This window comes from Pygocentrus nattereri, chromosome 14 (assembly GCF_015220715.1).
Source record: "Pygocentrus nattereri isolate fPygNat1 chromosome 14, fPygNat1.pri, whole genome shotgun sequence".
NCBI classification, from domain to species: domain Eukaryota; kingdom Metazoa; phylum Chordata; class Actinopteri; order Characiformes; family Serrasalmidae; genus Pygocentrus; species Pygocentrus nattereri.
Genome location: NC_051224.1, coordinates 12928444 through 12952500, shown reverse-complemented (window position 1 = coordinate 12952500; position 24057 = coordinate 12928444). Strand labels below are relative to the sequence as shown.

The 24057-nt window shown below is 38.1% G+C and overlaps 1 protein-coding gene across 1 annotated transcript in view; it reads left to right on the top strand.

The window, feature by feature from the left end:
* The window catches only part of ngfra (nerve growth factor receptor a (TNFR superfamily, member 16)), a 57601-nt gene that overhangs the window by 3227 nt on the left and 30317 nt on the right, over nt 1–24057 (top strand). Inside the window, exons 2-3 of the mRNA XM_017685941.2 lie at nt 3813–3975; nt 21477–21839. Coding sequence (XP_017541430.1) covers nt 3813–3975; nt 21477–21839 — 526 coding nt within the window. The remainder of the gene's footprint in view (nt 1–3812; nt 3976–21476; nt 21840–24057) is intronic.

Sequence of the window (24057 nt, the reverse complement as noted above, 5' to 3'; positions counted from 1 at the left end):
ACATTGTATGTAAATTTCATGATGAACAGACTAAAAGAAATGAAAAAATTCTGGTTCCATTGACTTACATTAACAGTAAAGTAAGTGTTTTTCCTTCTCCTGTAAAGTTACATACTGAACCCCAAAGTACTTGCATTGCTCCGTCCAGCTGTGGCTGTGTGTTCATTTAAAGGAGTATTTACATGGAAAATCCAATTTACAGAGTTTTCCTCTCACCTTCAGCATAAGTGATCAACCAAGACATGTTTGGTCCTTGTTTAGTTTTGGACTGGAGGTATGAGGCTAATGTAGTGGAAACCTATGTACAGCAGTGCAACATGTGCAAACGGCTTACCTACATCATTCATGAAAATGTTCAGTGAATTCATAGTCGTGATTATGTGGTTTCTGAACGTGACAAAAAACACACATTTCAGACAGATAACCCACAAAACCCATGCCAAAGCCATTGTACGATAAAGCTACATCACCAGAAGGCAGTGTTCCTCATCTTCAAACCAGATAATCTCACTCTCAAGGCTGCTGTGACACTGCTGCAAAAGAAGATTCTCCATGTTTACACGTGAAGCAGTGGTTGCATTTTTCTTCTTGGCAGAAGTGCCCCTTTAACAGAAGAGTGTGACGATTTGCATGAAATTGCATGATGCTAACAGGTTTGCCATTTAAGCTTACCTCACTTCTTTGCAACATTAGCCCTGTAAGGGATTCATGCATTCCACTCATTTTATTTTTTGAAAGTGTGCATAATTCAATTGGTGGGATGTAAAGAAAGTTATAATTTGTCCCAGAGAAACTTACCAAGTCAGGATTATTCACAGTGGTGGCAACAGGAACTGGACGTCCACCTCTAAAAGCTCCCCTACAGACACATATGACATTAAGTGGTTATAAATATGCTGCCCGATACTGTGGCATCGTTTTATGTTAGTTTTGAGAAGGTTTTGGCCTAAAATATAATTTTTTAAAGTCCACTTATGATGAAGATACACACTGAGGGAGTTATTAGTCCCTAAAGAGAGTGTTATTTAGTCTCTAAAGAAAACTTATTTTTTCAGATATATCCTGATTTTACCATCATCAACATTACACATTGTGGTGTTTTGCTGAAGAAGAATCAGGTGAGGTTATGATTTCTGCTAGAAAATTGCTCATTTTAAACTAACAGAACACAACATCAACAACACCATATACAGTCCTTTTTAAGGGGGCGCACGCCTCCCATGAGCCTTTTTATATAGCATGCCCATGAGCTCCTGAGAGGCAGCATGCTCTGTGGCCGATGCCACTATGTAGAAACTCTGAAGACGTGTAGGTTTACTGTTAGTTTCGGATAGTAAATAAAATGGCCGTATTTGTGTTGTAGACATTAGGACCCCTGTTCCTCTCACCACCACTGTAAGGAAATCTGACCCTGTAAGTTTCTCTACAATGAACCAATTCACATTAACTTTGTTCACACCTCGGCCACTGAATTGTACAAACAATGAAAAAAACAATGAAATTCCCCTTTAAGAAGCAAACCTGCGACAAAAAACTATCGCTTTAAATCAAAGTCATATTGCCTCAACCTTGTCATGTTTCTCAACATCTCAATTCCATGTGTGAGAGCATATCTCTGTGATCTGTAGCTATCAGGGCGGGGCTGACAGCTGCCTTGAGACCTGTAAGCACATATATCCGTCCTCTGAGTGCTGGTGTGTGGCCCATTAACTGTGCCTTTAGACCAGCGCGGCTGACACAGCTGCATGCAGGACCATCACTGCTGTTCCTGCACACACCCTGCTTTATAGACCCACACAGCCCAGTGCGGCCTACCGCGTGAGTCCAGCACTGTCGTTAATAACCTCTGACCCCCTGAGGGCGCAGCAGGAGATGCACTCCACTTACTCTGTGGAGGAGGCAGAGAGTTATCGTAATACGAGAGAAAGCAGACGCTCACTTTGAGCCTATTGTTCAAAGCTTTGATTTATTAATATAAGACTAGTGTTGTTTTAGATACATGTATAATATGGTACCACTTGACAATAAGACTGCCTTTATCAGACTGCCCATCACTGTGAGTTGTACTGTTAAGCTGACTTGTCGTCTAGGAAGAGGGTAGCAGGGTTTATTGATATTTATTTATGTTGATATGTATTTTATCTTTCCTTACAGTAAGAAGGAATACAATGTATTAGCTAGTGTTAAACGTACCGTTCTCATCTACAGAACTTGGTAAGGAGGCATTTTTATGCAAAGCCTTATTAGTGTGGAATAACTTTCAACTGAATGTTAAATACAACAACTCTTACTTTTTGGTCAACTTAAAATACTTTTAAACAACTTGGCAGATGAGAATCGAAAGTATAATCCTATCTAATATCTGGCTTGTTTTATTTATTTTGTTAGTTCTAGTTGTGTTATAATTTCTGTTTACTATATTAATGTAGTTTTATGTATGTTTTACTGGCCCCTATTGTAAATTAAACCTATGGCTCAGTGGGCTAACCTGCCCTTGTATGAATAAAAAAGATTAATAAAGCTTTTTGAACAGTTTAATTTAGTCTATTGATGTTTAGTAATCAATAAACACCTTAAAATGAATTAATACACAGTTATAACATAAAAAGGGTAATAATGACCTGTTGCTTAGTAAGAGCTGAGCCCACATTCATCTACACTGTTAAACCTCCCGACCCCACAGAGGCCTCTGCTCCTCTTTCACTGTAACAGCCATGATTTAATGAATGTGACTGTGAGTGAAAACACAATTACAGCCCTCTTTCACACTAATTACATTTCAGTTTGAGTCAATTTGTAACAAAAAGGTTTTACACATTTAAAATGTTTGTTTTTGTCAATATTTGAATTTTTCAAGCTATCAAGTGGCAAATATTACAATTGTTTAATTAATGCAATTTAATGTCAGGTTAGCAGCCCGGACATGTGACCACTTTTGTAATACAAGACATTCGGGATCTTTATTATAACTTCTCACTGTCAGATTTTTTTTTGTATATTTTTAAGCCGTTCTATAATTTGAAACCTATGAAGTTCAACAATAACTTACATTATACAATAACTTCACATTATAATCATTTTATACATATATCTGCAACAAAGCTTACTGTATATAATTGAAAACCGTGATTCAAAACTTTTGAATGGTTATGTATACAGTCAAATGCAAAGGTTTGGGCACCCCTGGTCAAGTGAAAGTAAGTTACACATCCTCTACAGGGAAAACACTTATGCAGATTTTAATGCACATTTTAATGCACATTTAAATTTACTATTAACATATTATGAAAAAAGTGGTCTGTGCAAAAGTTACACCACACTGTGCATTTTATGCCAAACCCCGATATTAAAATCAACAAATAAATAGAAACTGAGCTCTAAAATTGACAGACAAATGCCATATTTAAGGGTGTTCCCTGTTGAAGACGTAACTTACTTTCACTTTCACAAAACATGTCATCTGACTGGGGGTGTTTAAATGTTTGCTGACATTGTCCTTGATGCTGTATGGGTAAATCAAAGTGCTATGTCAGGTTTATGCTCTTACCGAACTCTTTAAATAATTCTCTAAACTCTCTCAAACATCAACCCAAATCAATGGCAATTTCCATACAAACCTGTTAACTGATGTACTTTATTTTACATCAGAATATACGTCAGAATAGCTCAGCCAGGTGCCCTGAAGTCCCTGTAATAAGTCTTGGTGTGTAATAACTCTGGGATTTTAAGGGGCTGAAGCTACTGTACATCTTTACAGAGAAATGATTCAACATGAGGAGATCTTGTCTAACTGTGAGTGTGTGTCTCCACAGGTGGCAGTAGTGTGTGGCTCTAAGCAAGAACGGGGAGTGGAGGAGGTGTGTAGCTCTGGTCAATACACCCTCAGCGGGGAGTGCTGTATAGAATGTCCACCAGGGGAAGGGGTCGTTCATAAGTGTGGACGTAACCAAACCGTGTGTGGCCAGTGCCTTGACAGTGAGTACATACTACACACACAAGCATACACTTTCTTAACACCAAGAGAGAAAAGCAATCATTCACAGTGTTTAAAGTGGAAAGTTAGGGGCTAACTACACACAATGCAGTCATGCTTTATTTTATCCAAGAGGACAAAAGTCAATACATATACCATAAAGTTGTCCGTTTTAACCTATGCATTTTAAACTAAACTAAAACACCAAGTTTTTAACTGCATACAGTTAAGTACAACTGTCAAATTATAAGTTGTGTAACTAAATAGTGCTCTACAGAGACCACGTTTTACATTGGTGTTTTAGGGCCACTGCTAAAAAAATGTAAAAAAAAGTCTAGAATTCTAGACTTCTAGAATTCGAGAATGAAGTCATAATATTTTGTGATAAAAAGTTATACTGTATGATGTTTTGAGAAGAAAGCCGTAATATTTCGAGAATAAAGTTGTAATATTATTGGGACGGTACATGCCGTTTCACTCTGGACAGCTCTATATTTGTTTGTGTATTTTGGTTGGTTGATAAATGTGCAGGTAGTTGAACAGACAGATACAAGAGACTGATGAAGACTCTATACAGATAGAAGACTCTATATAGAGACTCAATTCAGTCATTCGACTGCTTTTTTCTAAAACTGTTGACACAGTTACTGTAGAGTGAATACAGTCTTTTGTGTTGTGCTATATCTGTTCATACTGTGTCCTAAAAATGTTATCTCTGTTTCCTTCTGTAATAAATTGTTGATGTAATTGATGCTGTGGAAAAAGCACTGTCCTAAAATAGGCCTCTCTGAGCACCTGATACAAATGGATAGGGGAGAGAGAGAAAATACACCACAGAGGCTCAGAATAGCACCCCTCTGTCCCAGGACACTCACCCAGCTGCTCTTTTTGCAACAACTGTGAGAGTGGATCCATAAGTGCAGGTGAAGATAGAAATATCATCGAAACACAATCAGTGGTGTTAAATTACAGTGATTCTCATTTAGGAACTGTAATGGAAGTGAATCTGAGACTGTGGTAGAAATGACTGGTAGAAGTTCCTCCGCGTCACTAGTATTTTATATGATATATACGTTTTATTGGTATTAAAGGTAGTAAAAGGGTATCTCTGAAATGGGAACTTCACACGAGAAACTGAAAAATATCCTTAACTTTAATGTGATGGGATTTTATCTTTGTGAAATGGAGAATGTTCAAGGCAGCTGAGAGAGAGCGAGACAGAGAAAAAGGAGAGAGAGAGAGAGAGACAGAGAGAGAGGAAAACAGGGGCAGAGGGATATATATATATATATATATATATATGAAAGCAGAAGGATAGAGAGAGAGTCCATAAACTTTTGCTACAATGTTCACTTGAAAGCACATCCTTAGTACTCCAGCAAGCCAACTGCAGATCCTATACAGGACCAGCCTACTCACCTTTGTGCTTCGTCTTTACGGTGATTTTTAGACGCATTTTATTTTATTTGTTCAAATCAAGTTAAAAGTAACCATAATACATGCCAACTTATTGCCTCAAAAAAAGTAAAGTTTTTGGAGATGCATTATTTTTACATATTCAACGCTGATACATCACTGATATGATGTTAAAATATTACTGAGAGTCCGATTAGTCTCATTTAATGACTCCAAATAACATCAGCAGGGTGAGAGTAACAAAAACATGCAAAATGCATCCAAACTTAATATTTAGCATTAGAAAATTTTACAACACAAAAATAACATCATTACGTAAAGAGAACTAATTAAAAACTTGAAAATAAGAGTTCATTAACAGAAACCAACAAAACTGCTACGAATGCGGAGAAGCTTTTAGACAAAAGAGTATTTCTAAACTAATAAATCTCAACTATATTTACTGAAGTAACTAAAACATTACACAAGAAATAGTAAGCATTACTAGATTTGCATAAGTCACTTTAACAAATGAGTAAAATAAACCAAATTAGAAGCAGGGGCAGATACAGACAGAGATGGAGAGAGACAAATAGAGAGAAAGACAAGGGAGAGAGAGACTAAGATTAAGAGAGAGATATAGAGAGACAGCGAGAGGAGATGGAATGGAAGGCAATATAAATGTAAAGTATAGTATTTTGAGCAGAGTGAGGAAATTGCATGAATCATTTAGAAAGTGAAGATGGGTCAGAAAGAAAAAAAAATAGGAGGTTTATCAGATACCAGTAAACAAAAATGCATTCAGTGGCCCATATGCTCTTCATCCACCTGGACACACAACTGCACACACACACACACACACACACACACACACACACACACACACACACACACACACACACACACACACACACACACAAAGTCCTCTTTAAAAGTGAACTCCCCCACCCCACCCCCTGGTCTAGACGCAAGCAGCAACGTCATCAGCCAATGAAATATTTATCTGTCCACTCTCTCTGTCCCTGCCTCTCTTCTTTCTAGGGCCCTGTCTTCTCTTTGTTCTTTTCTCTCTCTCTCTCTCTCTCTCTCTCTCTGTATGGAAAAAGAGAGAAAAAGGTTGAATTTGGATCCAGTTTGGTTACAAGGTAATATATATCGCTGCTGTCAAAACAAAATCTCCATTTTTATTGTATTTCAGTTTTTGACAAAATTTGAAAGTACCTGTCACAATTCACATTGTGAGTAAATTCATGATGAACGAACCAAAGGAAATGGCCCAAAATGTCTTTGAAAAAAGTCCACTGACTTACATTAAATGTGACATAGGTTTTTTTTTTACCTTTTCCTGTAAAGTTTTGAAGATCATTTTGAAGACACAAGGTTTTCTTCCCAAATGTATGTATGTATATTATATACAGTAGTTTTCAAAATAATAGCAGTGTGTTCAAAAACATGAGTTAAGCACAAAATCTTTATAATAGTTTTTATTTCCATGCATTGGGAACATTGCACACTGTTTTCTAAATCAAACCCTGAAGAGAAAGGTATAACATTTTTAACTACTTTACAGAAAATAACAAAAAATGAACATTGGGCTGTTAAAAAAAATTGCAGTGTCTGCATTTGTCTTTACAAACTCAAAATATTTTAAAAATATGTACCTTTTTTTTGTTTTTAGGATTTAGCATTCCTGTGAATCACTAACCTAATATTTAGTTGTACAACCACAGTTTTTTAGAACTGCTTCACATCTATGTTGCATAGAGTCAACCAACTTCTGGCACCTGGCAACTGGTATTCCAGCCCAGGATACTTTGACTACATCTCACAATTAATTTGCATTTCTTGTTTTTTTCTCAAAAACGGCATTTTTGATGTCACCCCACAAGTGTTTTATCGGATTAAGGTCCGGGGATTGGGCTGGCCACTCCATAACCTCAATTTTGTTGGACTGGAACCAAGATTTTGCTCGTTTATTGGTGTGTTCAGGGTTGTTGTCTTATTTAAACACCCATTTCAAGGGCATTTTCTCTTCAGCGTAAGGCAACATGACCACTTCAAATATTTTGACATATGCAAACTGGTCCATGATCCCTGGTATGCGGTAAATAGGCCTGGCACCATAGTAAGAGAAACATGCCCATATCATAATGCTTGCACCACCATGCTTCACTGTCTTCAGAGTGTACTGTGACGTGAATTCAGTCTTTGATCATCCTGGAGCTGATCATTGGCTGAGCCAATTGCCATTCTGGCTATTCTTCAATCCATTCGAATGGTAGCCTTCCGTTTTCTTCCACGTCTCTCTAGTTTAGCTTTCCATTTTAAAGCACTGGAGATCATTTTAGCTGAACAGCCTATCACTGTCTGCACTTCTTTATAAGTTTTACCCTTTCCAATCAACTTTTTAGTCAAAGTACACTGTTCTTCTGAACAATGTCTCGAGCAACCCAAATTTCTCAGGCTTTCAAGGAAAAATGCATGTACAACATGTGCTGGCTTCACCCTTAAATAAGGGCCACCTGATTCACACCTGTTTCTTCACAGAATGACTGACCTCACTAATTGAACTCCACATGGCTATTATTTTGAACACACCCCTTTCACTTAATTATTCAAATACACAGACTCAAGAGCATGCATATCATGAATGCTGAGTCTGTTGTTTTTCTAAGAATCTACTGCACCAACAGGTAAATTGTAAATTGCTTGTCATGTGGTAATATAATATAATTTATACCAAAAACAGTGATTAATCTGGTTAGTCATATTGGACTGCTATTATTTTGAACACAACTGTAAATGTGTGTATATATATATACTGTATTTCTAAAAGTATTCACTCACCCATCCAAATTATTGATTATTGAATTCAGGTGTTCCAATCACTTCCATGGCCAAAGGTGTATAAAGCCAAGCACCTAGGCCTGCAGACTGCTTCTACAAACATTTATGAAAGAATGGGTTGCTCTCAGGAGCTCAGTGAATTCCAGTGTGAAATTTCCTCACTACTCTATATTCCACAGTCAACTGTCAGTGGTATTATAACAAAGTGGAAGTGATCGGGAACAACAGCAACTCAGCCACGAAGTGGTAGGCCACGTAAAACAACAGAGCGGGGTCAGCGAATGCTGAGGCACATAGTGCGCAGTGGTCGCCAATTTTCTGCAGAGTCAATCGCTACAGACGTCCAAACTTCATGTGGCCTTCAGATTAGTTCAAGAACAGTGCATGGAGAACTTCATGGAATGGGTTTCCTTGGCCGAGCAGCTGCATCCAAGCCTTACATCACCAAGCATAATGCAAAGCGTCAAATGCAGTGTTATAAAGCACCACTACTGGTCTCTAGAGCAGTGGAGACGTGTTCTCTGGAGTGATGAATCATGCTTCTCAATCTGGCAATCCAAAGGATGAGTCTGGGTTTGGCGGTTGCCAGGAGAATGGTTCTTGTGTGACTGCATTGTGCCAAATATAAAGTTTGGTTATTTGGTGTGGGGGTTGTTTTTCAGGAGTTGGGCTCGACCTCTTAGATCCAGTGAAAGGAACTCTTAATGCTTCAGCAGAGCAAGAGATTTTGGACAATTTCATACTCCCAACTTTGTGAGAACAGTTTGAGGATGACTCCTTCCTGTTCCAACATAACTGCGCATCAGTGCACAAAGAAAGGTCCATAAAGACATGGACGAGCGAGTTTGGTGTAGAAGAACTTGACTGGCCTCAACCTGATAGAACACCTTTGGGATGAATTAGAGCGAAGATTGTGAGCCAGGCCTTCTCATCCAATCAGTGTCTGACCTCACAAATGCGCTTCTGGAAGATTGGTAAAAAAATTCCCATAAACACACTCCTAAACCTTGTGGAAAGCATCCCTGTGAAGCTCTTATAGCTCCAAAGGATGGGCCGACATCATATTAAACCCTATAGATTAGGAATGTGATCTCACTCAATTTCATATGCGTGTGAAGCATATAATATAATGTGTGTGTACATATATATATATATATATATATATATATATATATATATATATATATATAAATATAAACTACATATATGCATGTCTACACTTCCACTAATTATTATCCTTGAATAATTACATACATTTACAATATTCTACAATATATTGCATCAAATTTCCAACAAACACACCTCTGTAGATCTCATATATTGTATTCATGTGGAAATGATTTGAACACATTATTTTTTCCAGTGTATAAACACTCGGTACTGAGCTCTTCTGAGGGTCTCTGAGGGAGCTTCAGTTGAGTGATCATAGCGGAGATTAGCACCATTACTTAATGAGGCATTTACAGACAGCCAACAGCTAATACTGTCACCCGCCATCTTAGTCTGATATGGATCTTATCTATGAGAGAGAGAGAGAGAAAGAGAAATGATAAGAGCCAGATAAAGATAGGAAGAGAAAGAACACCCTAATATATTTTGAGAGCAATTTTAAATGAACCTCTTCTGCATACAAAGGCTATTTTTGCCCCTTCTTATAAACCTCTTAACATTGTCCAGTTTCTTTAAAGCTCCCAGCATGATTTCAGAAGGTCACCTGGAAAACCTCAACTACTTGCACGATGGCACTACACTGAGAACCTAAGAAACACCTTATGAAAACACTGCAATATGCTAACGATGCATTATAAAACAGAAATGAAAGCAATTGAAACAATTAATCTGAGTTTTGGTCATCTAGAGTGCTTCTGGCTCCTGCTGTGCTAGACCTTACTGGGCTAGAAGTCAATCCATTAGCTCTACTGATGAGAGCAATCTACTGCAATTAAGGTAATATGGCAATTAAAAGGCTATTTCAGAATGTACACTCATTATCAGGGTATGCAGGGATGTGTGGGTTCATGGCTGTCAGAATGGTAAGAAAAGGGAAGGTTTCCTCTCCAGATGTGTGAAGGCACTGGGTCCAGAGATGACCACAAGTCACTTTATTTGAGTGGGAGTCTTGAGTCTGTAGCAGAGAACTTTGTCAAATTATAAGCTGCAGGCATTTCATTTCACAACAGTACATCCCTATGAAACACCTATCAGGTTCAACATGGCTTCAAACAACAAGTCTTATATCATAGAGAAACAGTCGGATGAGCAGCGCTACATGCAGTAAACAACTAGAAATGGTTAGTCTGTAGATTATCTAGCACAGAATGAATGAATTAATGAATGAACGAATGAACTTTGTCACTACACATTGTACTCGTACACTTGCACAACGAAATTGAGGTACAAACCCCCACTCTCGGTGCAAAGAAAAAGCAGAAAGAGAAAAATAAAATAAGATAAAATAATTTAAATACTATACAAATTTACACTCAGCAAAACGTAAAGAAAAAGATTGCACATGACCCATCAAACTTTGAATTTTTCCAGTTATGAATTGCACTGGCCCATTGAAATGAACTGTTAATTGCATAGTATGACACTGCACCAAAACCCGATCAGCCACATGTTTGTATTAAACAGATCAGTCACATGTTTGTGTTTAACAGAGCTGTGGCCCTGTTGTAAAAACTGTCTTTTAGTCTGTTTGTCCTTGTTTTCATTTGTCTGTAACATCTGCCAGATGGCATCAGCTCAAACATTCGGTATCCTGGGTGTGTGCTGTCTTTTTTAATCCTGTCTGCCCTTCTGAAACAGCAGTTGCTGTAGAGTTCCTTAAGGGATGGTAGGGGATGTCCAATGATTTTTTGGGCAGTGTTGATAACCCTTTGTAAGTCCTATTTGTGTGCCGTGGTGCAACTGGAGAACCACACAGAGATACAATAAGTCAGCACACTCTCCACAGAGCAGCAGTAGAAAACAGTCAGCAGTTCCTTCTTAAGACTGAGCCAACTGAGGATCCTTAGGAAGCGGAGACGTTGCTGTGCCCTTTTCACGACCGCTGAGGTGTTGGAACTCCATTGGAGGTCTGCATCCATATACACCCCCAAGAACTTACAAGTGCATACCCTCTCCACACACTCCCGAGAAGCTAGTTAGCTCGCACAGCAATGAGCTGAAACTTTAGTAAGTTTTAACGAAATCTGATATGTAACTTACGAAAACTTCAGCTAGATTAGCAGACAGCTTCAGCTATAATAGCTAGTGCACTAACTAGTGTAGTTGCTATTGAAACTAATTGATAGCTAACTGTTTTAAATTTGTTTTGCCTTTTGCAGTCATATTAAACCTGATGACACTGTGAGCTGCAAGATAACAGCAGCAGTAGTGACTGCTGCATTAAGATTGGTGATCTTAATTGGGTGGTGGATGTGGGAGAGGAAACATGACAGTGTTGGTGAAGGATGCATGATGATATGAGAGTCATATAGTTATTTGCATGTATTTACTTAAATATATGTCAGCTTTGTGCAAATGTATACATTTGACCGTTATTTTAGAGCAATATTTGGTGGACCTCTGTGCTAAAATTTACAACCCTTTATAAATACATGTAGATTTCCCTGTGATGTTACAGGAAAAGGTATTTAATTCATGTTTATGCATAGGCACATAAACATAAACACATCATAAATACAGGATATTGGCAGTATTCTCAACATGCTGCATTCCTATTATTATTTTCTTCTGTCTATTTCTGTCTATTAAATGGTTTTACATGAGGAAACATGCTTGTTATGACCAGGACATGAACTCACAAAGTAAAAATGTTTTAGTTTATAACTTAAGTACTTTTCATAGCTCTGTAGATAAATGTAATCATTCTGACAAACTGCAATACACTACACAAAATGTAGGAGCTGAAATTAATTGATGAACATAATAACAGGCAATAGATTACTAACCTCTTGAACTCTTATTCTCTTAATTGTAAGGCTTGTGACAATATTGTGTTTAAGTTATGTAGTTATGAGAGTTAGGAATTTTATTGTGAGCCCACATACAGAGCCCGACGTTTAAGGGGTTTAGAACGTTTGAAAAGCTTGGTGTCCAGACTACAGTATATCAACAAATACTTCTTTAAAAGCAAAACAAAACAATAATCCTCTACTGTAAATTGTGAAAAACATAAGTGTCATGAACCTGTAGTAACTCAGGCCTTGTCCATGTACGTATATCTGGACATTTAAAAAATTTATTTAGCTATATCAACAGCATTTTTGAAAAAAAGACCTGAAAACACTTGAAAAGAATGCCAACCTAGTAGACGCTGATAATACCTCAAAAAATTTGATGTGACGTGCCTCAAGAAGAACACTGCAGGCATGCATATTGCACAACAATCAGTGTAAAGCTGAAGCAGGGATTTCTAACATAGTGATGGCAGCCAGTTAAACCTACAACAGGATTGTACAACTTCATGCCTGTCAGATGTCCAAAATTCGATTTCTCACAAAGATTCAATTTCTGCCAGAAAATGAAAGCTTGAAAAATGTGGAAACCAGCTACCACTTACTGCCATGGAAGTGTTTACATTGGCACTGTCTCTGAAACACTGACACAGTCCTGATCTAGTAGAGAGTTTCTCCTGTCTTTTCTAACTTTATTTGAATGATGGTTTAGGATTTATTTTTTTCAATCCTGACTTTGCATAATGATCAAGTCACAGATCGTTAGCATCTTTAGCACAGACCTTTAGAGATGTTTTTAGTGTTTGCAATTCTCCATTTAAAAGTGAGTGCTGTACATTCTGATGCCTCAATACTACAATATAATAAAAAGGAAACATAAAGTTGAACTAGTTATCAACCCCCAATTTACCCAGCACACAGTCATCAGCCATTTTTCACACACATGCTGTCAGCATTTTTTTTTTTTTTTTGGTTTGCCATCCACACTGAAAAGTTTTCCACCTTGGAGCTGGGCTCCATTTTCCATTAGCTAAACGGCTGTATTCATGTGGACAGGAGGCCAAAAAAAAAAAAATGAATTTGTGTGGATGGGATGTTTGAGAGAATTCATTATTGCTTGTTTTCTTTATGTGGTGTAACAGACAAACAAATATGCAGAAGAAACAGAAGAAACGTGAATTTTGAGTAGCGTAAGTCGGAGCACTTGCACTACATGTTTATAATGACAGTGTGTCTTATGTAGGTCACGGTGATGAAGCGAATGCTGCTTTACAGAGTAGCGTGTGCTGATGTTTCAGCTCTGATGCTGAAAGAGGTCATAGCCATCCATTAATAATTAATGAAGGAGAGAAGGATCTGAGGGGGGAGAGAGAGAGAGAGAGAGAGAGAGAGAGAGAGAGAGAGAGAGAGAGAGAGATGGCCAGATGGGGTGGATGTGTTGTTTAGCTGAACTGACAGTTTTTCTAGCACGACAGAGCCTAGTTCTCCATATGCCCACCCATCTCTCTTCCTCAACATGCAGCACAAACATACACCAGTGTGGCCTTACTCTCTAGTGGTCAGCACTAATTGTGTGTGTGTGGGGGTGTGTGTGTGTGTGCGTGTTCAGGTTCTACTCTATTTTATGGTATGAGCATAACAAAACAACAAAAAAAGCAACATAAGCACACAATCATTCATTATATGTTTTAAGTATTTTAAAGCAAGGGTCTCAAACACAAATCAGGGGCTTCTGGCCAGGTGGTCTTCTTCAAGGGGGGTTAAGAGTCCCATCATTTTCTTCAAGTATGAATCTTAACTAAATAACATACACTCATTTAAGCTTAGTTCGTGTTTATTAGCAATTCTTGTATCACCACAAACCACAACAACAACTACTACTACTGCTAATAATAATAATAATAATAATAATAACAGTAATCATAATAATAATAAAAATTATCATGAGCAGTAGTAGTAGTATATATACATACTGTACATAATGCGTCCAGTTAAAATAAGTAAACTTGCATTGAACAGTGGAATAATATGGGACTCTTATTATGATAGCATTCCAGCTGAACATGAGTGAAGTTACTGTAAGTGTTGGCAAAGGGGTCAGATCTGAATTCTCATTGTTTTCATTTGATCATATCATTTATTTCCTTATTCGGCCAACTTGCATCTACCACCAACTACTGGACTACATTAGAGTAATAGCTAAGTTACCTATAGCTAAATGGCAGTCATGTCTGCTCAGTGTGCTGTATTCATACTTTGCTAATTTGATGTAACGCACATTTGGTAACCAGTGTCAAATTACTGAAACAAATCTACCCATCAGATGTAAAAATGTAGCTGCAGAAAAACATTAATTGCAGGCTGGCTTGAGGATAAACAGTAAATATCTGATGTGCTGTATGAAGCTGTGTCTGGACCCTGAGACCTTTTGTTTAAAGTAATTGCTGGGCGAAAAATCTAATTTACACAGATTTGCTCTTCACTCCAAGTGTTGTTGAACAGCTACAACAAATTTGATGTCTATGGTGTGCTTCTTTAGTTTTGCACTTGAGTTACAGAGCTAACAGTAGCAAGACTGAAGATTATACTCAATCAACTAGCACTATACAAACTGGACAACTGAGTCATAGCACACTGGCCTCAAACTCTGCTGAGTGTAGTCTCATATAGACTTGTCTATGTGGTTTCTGACACTGTGTAACATACTGCTCTCCATAAAACTGCTCGCCATCTGTAAAGTCAATGTGAATAGGAAATAATTGGAAATATTTCCATGTAATATCTGAGTGTTTTTCTCAATGATAGGTTGGTGATGGGTGAAAGAACCAAAACATAATCTTATTGGTTAATACTATTTCCCCCTGCCCCTGGTGCACGATGAGGTGGGGAAATGTCATTCCATTGTGTTAGAAAATTATGGGGGGGGTCTTTTGATGCAATGAATTTAGCTTTATATGACCAGTTTTATGAATTTTAAGGTTGACTTTAAGCTTAAATTTTGTCTACAGTGGCTATTTTGTCTGCTGTGGCTGGCTGGCTACATTTGGGAAAAGCAGAAAACTCTGTACATTAGATTTTACTGCTAAAGCACCACTTTAAATGTTCAGCACATTCTGAAAGATTGTGTTTTGTTCAAAGGCCATCATTCCACACTTGTGCACCAGCTGTAGCCTTCTGTCTCTTTCTCTAGCTCTGTGTACAGATGTTTTTGGATAATGGCTAGCATTGCTGTGTTTCTGTTGGTGTTTAGTGTAAATAGGTGGTTGTAGGTCTCTTCCAGCGGGCCTGTGTGCTTTAAACCTTGAGGTAAAAATAGCCTTTTGGTAACAAACAACCTAAACATGTTTGTGCCACTTGTTTACAGGATGCTGCCTTTCTCACACGCATTGCTGTACCAGTCAACTAGAGTTGGCTTTCTCAGTGTGGGGAAAGCTTATTTCATCAGATAAAAGTCTTTTATCTAACAGTCCAGTGCTTCCCACCTCCAGGCCCGTAGTCTGCATGTATGGTACAGTTTCATGTAGCCACATCATTAGTTAATGATCAGCTCCTTCTTGAGCGTGTAGTAGACGAGGTGGTGACGTGGGATACATCTGCAAAGTCTGTTTATGAGCACCTCTCTCAGCAGTGGGTTATAAAACTGAAATAAAACTAAAATAAACCAAATGATCAAAAAATGAATATTGGTAAATATATGCCACAGGCATGTATTGAAATGCTGGTCTATGAAAGTAAGTCTACTATTAAACTTCAACACACAATACTACACAATAGCTACACAAACTGCAGTCTAAAACTGCCAAAGAAACCTAAACACATTTGACAAAGCTTGCTGGTTTGCATGATGTATTTTGGTTTTATGTTATCGCTTGCACATTGAAAAATTGATTACGCCTCCTTAATGACCTTGTAATTCAAAGGATCCAGTGACATCCTGGGGAAAATGTGTGTAAGGCAAAAAATGTTTTATTTTTGTTCAAAACAGGGTGTGACAGCAGCCATTCAGCACTGTTCATTTCCCCCATAAAGACTATACAATTACGGGCAACTTCAGATGTCTATATGAAGAGAAAGATGAGGACGGGGCAATAAAATACACAGATACTTGGCAAGGTGCAGCTAAGAACAACAATTAAAGGGCAGGGTTGCAATCCATAGATGCCCCAGATGACACAGGGGCAGATCAATGAGACATGACAGGGATCAAAAGTGGTGAAGCTTGGCTGGGCAAACTATGACAACACTGTATACAGACAGCAGTTTTAAAAAATGCCAGTGAAGAAATGATGTAGCGTTCTAAATGTTGGGTGCTTTACGCTGTGAAATGCTCATGCAATTTTAGTTGCTTGAAACCTCATGAAACTAAATTGCACTTAAGTTGCAAAGTGTCCTGCAAGTTGCACAAAACTCAGGCACAACAGTTGCAAGTGACTCAACTTCTTGAAAAGTTTTAATGAAAATCACACGCTTTTCACAAACACTGTATCACTCCACTGAGACACCGTTACTAAGCAATGACTTTGATAGAAGACGTTCAAGTCATCTGAACGTCTTACTTTGCCACAAACAGAAATGGATACTTTGAAGATCACATTTGACCAACAGCTGATTTGGTCAAACTCTGAAGATGAGACTACACTAAATTCCTAAACTGTCAGATGGTCTGTGTGGAGCTGGAGAACGAACTGCTGGCTGTGCAGCGAGTGAGCGGAGCTCGTTACTCTGACGTAGCGACAAATTGCTTGTTAAGGAATTATAATTTGGCGGAAGGAGCTGCAAACATTAAACATATTAAATGCCACGTTCACAGCCCAATGTATTCATTTCTTACTTTATTTATTTAACTGATGTATAAAAGCAATAGAACACTCGAGATCATGTGTTATCGCAAATAACATCACGGGTGTGATGATCAAATATATATATCAAATATATATATCAAATATAAGTCGTCCTCCTCTGCCAAAAGGATGTTAAATATTGTCATGTGTGTTGTTTATGTTGTTGTTCATTAGTCTAAGATGTGTGTATGTGTTATTTTGTGTTGAGCTGTGGGGCAGTTAGTGCTGGGTTGTGTCTTAACCATAGATAGGAAGCATAGAGCTAGGAGTGAACTCCCTGCTATTCCAGTGTCTTGTTTTCTGGTGTTAATAAAGAGCACTTCTCATAGCAGAAATCATGGGCTCTTCTAGGTCTCCTTATTTGCCAAGATGCTACAGTACAGGAGTAAAGAACAGCAGTGACAGACAATGCTGAAAGCTGAAAATGCCTGCTGCTTTGTACTTTGTTTTTCAGTGCCTATTACAATGAAGAATTAAACACTGAGAGTTTTAGTCCCTATTTTAATGATTAAATGCTAGAGAGAGAGAGAGAGAGAGAGAGAGAGAGAGAGAGAGAGAGAGAGAGAGAGAAAGAAAGCATGTTTAGGGCATTTAAACCTTGATTTAGGCTGTTTAACACCAAAAACATCCAGTTGATAATCACCAAAACACCCACACCTACCCACTCTCACACACACCCACCCACAATCTTGTTTCTGTGAATTGTAGGGCCATTACATAGACTAATTTCTTGGAGACTTACCCAAACCTTAACCAGAACTACTACTCCAACCCTAACCCTCAATTTAAAATGTAATGATTTACTTTGTGGGGACCAGGTTTTTGTCTCCACAGTGTGGTATAAACCTGGTCACACACCCACACACTCTTAGGCACATGCACAAAAGTGTCCAGTTGCAATTTACAGCAGACTGTCTGCCTAGGACCATTAACCACTAACACTCATATGCTATAACACACATACACATGTTTACACCCCCTCAACCCCCACACACATTTAGGAGCTTTAAGCTGTAAACACACATACACTGACACACTTCCTCCAAACACTTCCTCACCAGAGTCTTTAACACACACAGACTCTCTGAATAATTGATCTGCTTTCTAATTATATCTGAAAATAATGCTGCAACAGTGTGCAATATTAATGTTTCATTTTTATAAGCCATACCTCTGTAGTGGTCACTTTCCACACGTTTCAGCCCCTGGAAAACTCTCTCTGAGGAGAGTCTGAAAAGAGTTATTACTGTTACTATAAGCAAACTAAACATCCCACACCATCGGGACAATGAGGTGTTACACGTCTGATGTGTTTTGTTGAGTATACAAAGGAACAAATGAAGGCTGAGTTTAACTCCTTAAAACTCTAAGAGCCCATATGTGGACATACAATTCAACTCTTCACTCTCATAACTACATAACTTATACATTACTATCATAGTAGAGGTTGAGCAATATATGTAGCAGTAACTGCACAATGTATAGCAGTTAATGAATAATATAATTTTTAATTATATATTATAGTTACTGAATAATATAGTACTTACTTTTTAATCTCTGGAATCCCTTTAATACCAAAGCAAACAAAAATCTATTTCTACCTTTTAATCGTTACCTAACAACATTAGGAAAAACGGCAGAATAGTGCTCCTTTATACACTGATAGTAGCACCCAGATCCATTTTACTATGACCAACATGGACACCAGTGGTCAACCTATTAGACATAGGCCTTCAATTTAGGCCATATATATCAACACTTGGTTAATACATGAAGAAAAGCCTACCTCTATGATAATGCTAACTTTGGCTAGTGCCCTTATATGACTGTAGTAGTTACATGTAAAGCTTCCAAGAGTTTCACAGTGACTCTTTCAGTAGAGAGGCCTGGTATAGAGCTGCTGCCACTGTTTTCCACTTCTAACAACCCAGTGATTAAGCTGCCACTTATATTCAGTCAGTGATGTATCTAGAACTTCAAGAATGCTTAGAATATTTTTTTTTCTCACATAATGAGTCCCACTTATTGGAAATCAAAACCTTATTAACATAATTATTAAGGATCAATCTATTGTGTAGGCCTTCTCTTCAGCTCCTGAAGCCCTAACCAGTAGAAGAGCTCCCTGGCTCTTAACTCTCCTTAACTGATTAAAAATGGAGAAAAATAAGTTATAGACATGTATCATTTAGTTTCCAGAAAAGAAAAGATGTTAATGAGATAAAGCAGACAAAGTCTATGACTGTCCTGCTGGCAAATTGTTAGGTAAGATAGCGATAATTGCATAACCTGTCCCTGGTGGACGGCTGGTGGGATTTGTTGACGTTGCATTTTCTTGCAAAAGTGTATCAGTGAGTTCATGATCACAGCATGCTCAGATAATAAACTGCAACTGTACTTCACTTCTGTCTGTACACAAAGATCAATTCCATAATGAGACCAACAAGGCACTGTCCACACACACACACATACACACACGCACACACACGCACAGAAAATCAGATCAATGTGGGCGACCTTTCTAGCGACGCCCAGTAAACACTATTATCCCCATTACTCCTCTTTCATCTTTTCTGGCATTTTCTTTGCTCAGTCTCAGCTCAAACTCTTGCCTTTCCTTTAGCTGCGGTACATTTTCCCCTCATCATCATCATCATCATCAACAGCAGCAGCTCAGCAGACTCTCATGTCTTCCCTTTTCCTTGAAGCCTTTATGAACATGATGAACCTCATTATTTTGCTGCTTTCCTTTGATATGGTAAAAAGAAACATGATGGTTTTGCACAAGTACAGAGCAGCTCCTCTGTATCCAATACTGCTGCATACTGTTGTTGCTGTTAGCAGTTAATTGTATCATTTACAAGATATATCTTATGTACCTTTATTCTTAGAATAATCTGTCAGGAAAATGTTTGTTTTTTGTTTTTTGTACTGGTCTACAAGGGTAAATTCTAATTGTATTTTGTTGTATGTCCACTGGCTGTCTGCTAGAAGAAACTGCTTGTACACGAGTGAAATGACATTAATGATAAGCTATACTATGATGACCTAGATCCTAAGAATCATCAACATTTTCAATGATAGAAAACTAATTTGGTTGCAGATAAGTTTACAAAATGATTCTAACCTGCTAGTCCTGAGCAACTTATCCCTTGTGTGGTATTCAGGTCTGTGGGACCCATTTTCAATGTTTACCAAAAGAAAAGATGATGTGATTTATTATAATTTCAAGCCAAGATTTCTTTGCCTTTGCTCATTTTCTGTGAAGAACATATAAAATAACACATTTTCAGTGCCTTCACACTGTTTACCTCCTACACATTATATCACACATGTGGTGTTGGGGTGAACCTGTGAGAATAAAAGTTTGGAGCTGGTGTGGCTCTTCATCCCTCCTTCATGGCCTGCTGTTAGTGTGTATGTATGTGTGTGTGTGTGTATGTGTGTGTGTGTCGTGTTTGTGTCATGTGTGTGAGGGTGGGCAAAATGGACAGGCTGCTAACTGGCTACAGCTGCTAAAGGAGAACCCTGCACTGGCCACTTTTGATATTTTAAACATCTATTTTTACATAAATTGTTATGGCTGTAGATTTCTAAATCATTCTGACAAAGAATGTGTTCATGATACATTTAAAATTCACAAACAGTGCTCAAATCTCAAGGCCAAAACCTGACATAAAATCACTACATTAATATTGTAATACTGATACTGTAATATTGATTATAACAATGTTTTTAAACATTTGATATTTTGAATAAAACATCCAAAAATTAGTGCCTAGTTTACAATATTTCTTAGTTATTATTGATTAAAATAGTTAAAATGATTAATATAAAAGTGAATCCAACATTTTGAATGGTAATGTACTGCATATAATCTGTATGTACACTCATGTTAAAATTTTGGAATCATTTGTCATATTAATAACTGTTATAAAACAGTTTATAAATGAACTATGAACTAGACACCAAAATGCAAACTAATGGTGACATTTTACCTGCTACAAATCTGCTGTGACAAGTTTAAGGCATGCTAATATCAGTGTTATGTAGCAGAGTTCATGTAAACTGTTACTTTGGAAACAATGAGTATTATGAGATGGTAAAAGAGAAAAGCAAATATTATAAAATATATACTGTAATTATCGCTATTTGATAAGTGATTTTTCAAATCAGAGACAGTCCATTAATTTGCTATGCAGCTTTGTCAATTACTATGGCGTCATCTACAGCTAAAAGTTCTACATTTTTAAAGTGTCCTACAAATTGTGATACAGAATATTAGCATTATATAAGAATATGTTTTTACATGCATCTGTAACAGATTTGTATTACATTCTCAAAAAGTGATTCCAACCTTTTGAACTCTAGCATAAGTGGCTTGACAAAGGAGTTAAAAGTGAAGTTGAATGTGCTGTAACAGACTGGACCATAACTGCTGTCCTCTGTCTCTCTGTGCAGGTGAGACGTTTTCGGACAGTTACAGTCACACAGAGTCGTGTCAGCAGTGTACAGAATGCGTGGGCTTAATGCGCATGCACACCCCCTGCACAGACTCCAACGATGCCGTATGCGTGTGCAACTACGGCTACTACCAGGATGCTGTGTCGGGCCGCTGCGAGCCGTGCACGGTGTGTCCGCGTGGTCAGGGTGTGTATGCGCGCTGCGAGTCTGACCACGACACGCTGTGTGAGCCGTGCGAGGACGACACCTACTCAAGTCTGGAGAGCTCACTAGATCCCTGCCTGCCCTGCACCCTCTGCGACGAGAACACTGAGATTCAGCTGAAGGAGTGTACTCCTTTTGTCGACGCTGTGTGCTATGGTGAGCAACACACACACACACACACACACACACACACACACACACACACACACACACACTGTTGTGTCGTTTGTGAATGATTCATTCATTTTGAACAAATCATTTGAGTGAACAAACTGAACTGATTCACCTCCTTGAAAGATTTGTTTTATTAAACTGGTCTCAGCTGGCCTCAGAGGCTCCACCCATAATGCATATATTATACTCTAAGATGGTCACAACAATCAGTATTATGTCAGTTACACTTTCTCTGGCTATTGGGCAGAAAGTAGGTCAACAGTAATTTTATAACACAGTTGCACAGGTGACATCTGTTCATACAATGTAAATCTGAAAGAAGTCTGACCAGTCATAGACTACAAGACTAGGCAGCTTCACCTAAATGAAGCATATCGTAATTCCACACACACTGTGAGAGGTCAGCTTAACTCAAAATGATATCATAACTGCCTACATGGCTTTTGCTGAGTTGACTCAACTTCAGGACACAATAGTTCACACAACTCAAACTTCTCAGTTGAGTCAAAAGTTCTCTTAATGTTTTAGTTCTGCATCTCAGTTGGGTAAATATAATGAACTTGTTTTTTGTACTCAGCTTCCCCACTAGCGAGGACTCTTTATATCATGCAATCCTGCCAGATATTTTCCCTCCTGGGTACACACTTACGTGTGGCTATGGGGTTTGCTGGGGCTCAAACTCACAAACTCCTGCTGGAGTGATGGCTTAGTCCACTGCACCACTCACTACGCCACTCCTATTACTGATGAATGTTTAGTGACATGAGAGGAAAATGCTGTTGTAGCAGTTCACTGCTTCTGCTCGGATTCATGCAGAATTATTAAACGTCTGAAATGTCTTTGAAAGGAACTGTAATGTTTATTGATGGACTCACATATAGTCATATGCAAAGGTTTGGCCATCCCTGGCCCAATCATGTACTGTTGAATTTCTAAATGAAAATAAGTCATCACATCCTCTACAGAGAACACACTTCTGCACATTTTATTGCACACATACTGTTTATTTGCTGAATTTAACATATTGGGAAAGAAATAATGGCCTGTGACTTGTTTTTTTTTATATAAAATGCCATATTTATACATTTTTTTGAATTGTAGAGGATCTGTTAACTTATTTTTCACTAGAGAATCAACAAAACATGTCATTTGACCAGGGGTGTTCAAATTTTTGCAGCTGTATGCATAAATTTACACTTCCATGCACAGATGCATCTGTACCTCCATCCACTATCCCACACCTGCTGCTCTAAGAGAATGCAGTCCAGCTGTGTTTCACTGTGAGGAAAACACACACACTCTTGGCACTGCTCACCGACCCTTCACTCAGCAGGAGAAGATAACTGCTGTAGTTTAACAAACTTAATATTGGCTTGGCTGGAGCCGGCCCTGTTTTCAGCAGGGATATATCCTGCAGTCAATACACAACATTTCAGACTCCATTCACTGAGTTATTTAGGAGGAGCCCTGCAGAAGCAGCAATACGACACAGTGCCATCAGTAAGACAAACTCAATTGATCTGGACATTCTTCAAAGGGTATCATAGCTTTTTCCATTTTGTTTATATTGACCGGGTAATAGTTCAAGGAATAGTTTAGAAAAAGATCCAATTTATACAGTTTTCTTGTTAGCCCACATGATATATCCAGCACATGTTCAATGTGTGAGGTTTGCATCTTTAGTTCTACATTAGAGCTACAAATCTATGACAATTTCAGAAAACACATATGAATTAAAGTGCTCTAGAGCTTTAGAGGTTCAGCATTGTGAGTGTGAAGAGGTTTTGTGCTAAGGGAAAGTGACTGGACTTGTGGGGTAATCTTAGAGCCTGTATTTACATTTAGACCCTTCATGCATGTCAGGCTGATCTGATAAGTATCCAATTGTGAAAAGGCCGATCACAAATACCGCCAAGATGGGTTTGAAATAGATTGCTATCCGATGGCTCAGACCACCTCAGGAGTGTGACAAAACAAAAACTGCATACAGCAAATCCTAATAACAAAAATCACACAGCATTATTTTAGGAAGTATTTGCATGTAGCCCATAAAAGGCAGCAAACAGGATTTCTATCTGTTTACCGCTTATAATCCCAGGCTTATTACATACTAATGTTTATTATTCAGTAACAGAAGGACTTCAATGCAAACTGGCTGAGCTATTCTTAGTTTACAGACCACTTTGGACCTGCTGGTGGG